This window comes from Camelina sativa, chromosome 15, assembly GCF_000633955.1.
Source record: "Camelina sativa cultivar DH55 chromosome 15, Cs, whole genome shotgun sequence".
Lineage (NCBI taxonomy): Eukaryota > Viridiplantae > Streptophyta > Magnoliopsida > Brassicales > Brassicaceae > Camelina > Camelina sativa.
Window position 1 is genome coordinate 2878424 of NC_025699.1, and position 3948 is coordinate 2882371.

Sequence of the window (3948 nt, forward strand, 5' to 3'; positions counted from 1 at the left end):
GCACCGTTAATCATAAAGCCATGGAAGTTTTGGATACTTTGAGAGCAGATATATATATATATATATATATATATATGCACAAGCAAATTAAATGGGATATAATTACAATTAACAAATAAGCACATTCCTCTACAAATAAGAGGGTGTTAATGACTTTTAATAATCATAGAAAGTACACATGAAAGACTTTTAATATCTTGTTGATTTGTTTTTCCTAATCTTTGAAAATCTCTCAAACTTTTATAGTGTATCTCAAACTTTTATTATAAAATAATTCAAAAATATTGCACAATATTCAATTGTTTATAGTCATTAAACAATTGCTTCTCTCATCTTCTAACAAATTAATACAGTATCATTTTAATTTCTGTGTTCATATATTATTAATTATATTCCTTGTGTTTGGGTGTTTGATTCTTTGTTTCTTTGACTGATGAGATAACCTAGTTGGCAATAAAATAAGTAAGCTAACTAATACAGTCAACGGAAAAATATGGTAACAAAATATTTGAAATGTGCTACTATATTAATGAAAACGAAAACCATGGTACAGTATATATATTTTCACTCGAATCTGAATATCAATAAAACAGATTTTGAGAGAAAGCAAAGTGATAATACAATGAAAATGAACTGCAAGATTGGATTCGTGAGCTTGCTCGTGATTACTTCAGTAATCTTCCTCTTTCTGGTTCCAGGTTAGGCCGCACATCTCATTTTGTCTCAATAGCTAAATTATGAGAAATATCAAATATTGTGTTATCATATTTCAGTTTCCTTTATTTACTTTTCCTGGTTTTGAGTGAAATATAGATAAGGTAGAAGCCCAAAAAGAATGTGTTGGACCATGTGAACTGGTTCCGAACTGTATGGCGGCTTGCATTAACAAAGGATACCAAGTTGGCCAATGTGTTGCCTGGAAGGAGGACGATCCTTTTATATGTTGTTGCATCTAACTAGTTAACTCAATAACTTAACATTGCATACCTAAATCTAAATGTTTTGAAAATGACCAAAATACCAAAGTAAAAATATATTATGTCATTAATAATATGCTCCAATTTTCTAGAACCGCACCCTGAATCAAAAAGCCATGTAAGTGTTGGATACTTCGAGAGCAGATATTGAATTGGCCGTTGGTGAATAATGTCGTAACTCTTGAGTAGTAGTAAGTAAAGACAAACCAATAAGAAGAAAAGACAAATCAAATTAGTTCAAATCGGGTTGTAATAGAGGATATACAATCAAATGACATGATCGTTGGCCAAACATCACATGACTCAAAAAAAACACAGAGCTTTCTTCTTTAAAGCACACTTGCATCTTTGCAATCTCATGTGCTTCTTGTCTCTCCTTTGTTTCCTTGTAATGTTCCACTTGTCCCCACCACATTCACTTCCCTCATATTTTTCAACCTATTCACACGACATTACTACTGATTCCTTTTGAAGCAACCGGCAAAGTACATTTAGTGCTTTAAAGCCACTAAAAGCAAGATAACGACTAAAAGCAAGAAGATAAAGACTTAAGAAACAACTTTTATATCAATGGAGGTGAAAATAATAATCATACAACAATTATATTACAGTTGAAGCCATTTTAATTAGGCCTCCACATCCAATAGGAAGTGTATATCGCAACAACCCCAAGAGTGAAAAAAAAATAAAGTGAGAAAAAGCAGAGTTGCCTGATATGAGTAAACTTGTCGATTTCTGCACAACCAAAAAAAGGTTTTTTCTTTTTCTTCTTCTGATTTTTTGATTAATTAACATCGACGACCGGCTCTGCAGTTAAGAGCACCCGAGTAAGAGGTCATTGTGCCTACAAGTGAGGATGATTTTGCTGATAAACTCGAAGCTCTAGCATAGTTGGCTCCAGCTCCAGCTCCAGAACGTGTGAAAAACGCTCCGTTTAAGAAAAGATCTCCTTCTGATCTCCAATTCCAGTGCTTCCATTTCGATTGTCCTGTGTACTCTCTCTTAGTCACCTGCCATATTATCAATCATCGTTTTAGCAAAATTCAATGTCACAGTTTGTCTTTCCATTGCTACACAATCGTGACAGAACCAATGTCAATAAAGATCCATCCTTTGAATCAGGTGATAGTCAAAAGAAACATACCTCCTTAGCAAATGGGTTAGTTGGAGCAAGAAATCGATTTCCCTGACTGTTGATGGTGGGACTAGCACTACCACCAATTGCATACATTTCCCAGTGCGTGTAGTCATTGTTAACTACATGGAAATATCCATGCCTACACCTATACAAAGACCAAAATGTTTCTTACAATCAACACAACTGGCAGGTACTCTGATAAAAATGTTAAGTAAGTTAGTTACCTTGGCATCCTCTGGATTAAACCCTCACCAAAATGGTTGTAAGCAATCGTGACTTGCATCACCTTGTCCCTTGTGTATGAATCACTGTGCCCCAACAGCATAACCTAGTAAAACACATTCTCTAATCAATTTCTGCTAAAACCCTAATTCCCAATTCCATGAACAGAGCCAAGTGTTATATACCTCATTGTGATGGGTGAAGAAATTGTTAGAGACAGTAATAGCGGTGGAGCTCATAACAGCGTCAACAAGCCCATCAGCACAATTAGAAAGCGAATTATGATCAATCCAAATATGACTCGACCCAAAAATCGAGAGAGCGTCACCATCAGCCATAGATCGCCACCCGTAATGCGACGGAGAGCTTCTAACCATAGCGTTACCCGTAGGTTTACAGTCATGTATATGAATCCCGTGTACGATAATGTTCGTAACGTACTGAATCGTGAGACAAGCGCCGTTAGCGATGTGGACATTGACGCCACGGCCGTCGATGGTTTTGAAGCTGTTCATGATCAGCTCTTGTTTTAAAGTTATGACCATGTCGCGTTTGAAGATGATCCATAGAGGTTCTTCTTGGATCACGGCGTGACGGAGTGTTCCCGGTATGGGGTTAACGGGGTTGTCGTCGTTAGGGTTGGTTACGACGTAGAAACGACCGTCGCGGCCTCCGATTGCGTTGCGGCCGAATCCGATTGAGCAATCGGCTAAACGTTTGCGACGGAGTTGCCATTTACGGTCGCAACGCCAGCAATCGTCGATTGGGTTGCCGGTGGAGCAGGAGAAGTAACCTAATCGTCTCCGCTCTGTGCTGTTTCGTATGCTCCTGTTTAATCATCGGTTAAAACCGGTTAACCCAAATTTAGTAATTAGTGAATCTGGTTTATTTTTTATTTTATTTTTTGGTAAACCCATTTTTTTTCCTTCTTGATGTAAATATATAAAATTGTGTTACAAAGTTGTTGACAAAAATTATGTTACAAGAAAAAACATGAAATATGCAAAATATTTGTTTGTGGTTTTGGTAATGAAAATTATTAATTACAACTAAACTAAATAAGATAGAATTTAGAAAGACTTCCACTAAACTTGCAAAGTCAAGAGACATGATAATGTGTTATGAAAAGAAAAATCCAAATGGTTTGTTCAAAAAAGAAAAAAGAAAACATGTTATGAACTATGAAGCGTACGTGTCAATGCATGTGGGCATGAGCATGTGCATCTGCTCTGTCAAAATCATTATTTGAAAAGAAACGATTAGTGCTGGAAACATTACACATGTTCTCGAGGCTGGACCAATCAATAATAATGGTATATCGTTTTGGTTTGTATGATCAGAGTGCATTATTGCTTTTAATGAAGAAGAAGCTACCGATTACTTTTACATGTTAGCAGTAGCCAGTAGGAGAGAATAAGCATAAACCATAAAGTACCTCTCCTCAATCCTCACTCACGACAGTAAATTAGAATTATCGAATGAGATAAATATGTATCTGGTACAATTGTTTTTTAAATTTCCTTTTCTAGGTGTTTAGTTTTAAGTGGAAAAACAAAGTTAGAAAATTGTGACAAATCCAGACTTCTTCTTTTTTTTTTTTTTTTTTTTGGG

General features: G+C 35.9%; 2 protein-coding genes across 2 annotated transcripts in view; one reads left to right on the forward strand and one right to left on the reverse strand.

Annotated features, from left to right (window-relative positions):
* On the forward strand, positions 581-1085 carry LOC109129192 (defensin-like protein 74). The gene is made up of 2 exons (XM_019236899.1): positions 581-698; positions 814-1085. The coding sequence occupies exons 1-2, from the start codon at positions 623-625 to the stop codon at positions 954-956; spliced, it is 219 nt and encodes a 72-aa protein (XP_019092444.1). The 5' UTR covers positions 581-622; the 3' UTR covers positions 957-1085.
* Positions 1521-3948, reverse strand: part of LOC104744886 (probable pectate lyase 8) — a 3917-nt gene continuing 1489 nt past the window's right edge. The window contains exons 3-6 of the mRNA XM_010466009.1: positions 2523-3165; positions 2340-2443; positions 2122-2260; positions 1521-1987 (exon numbers count right to left, since the gene is read on the reverse strand). Of these exons, the coding sequence (XP_010464311.1) occupies positions 1766-1987; positions 2122-2260; positions 2340-2443; positions 2523-3165 (1108 nt within the window). The 3' untranslated portion in view covers positions 1521-1765. The remainder of the gene's footprint in view (positions 1988-2121; positions 2261-2339; positions 2444-2522; positions 3166-3948) is intronic.

Coding starts and splice junctions, on each gene's coding strand:
- LOC109129192 (XM_019236899.1), top strand. CDS start 623: ATGAAAATGAACTGCAAGATTGGATTCGTGAGCTTGCTCGTGATTACT. Junction 699..813: donor CTTCCTCTTTCTGGTTCCAG/GTTAGGCCGCAC, acceptor AGTGAAATATAG/ATAAGGTAGAAGCCCAAAAA.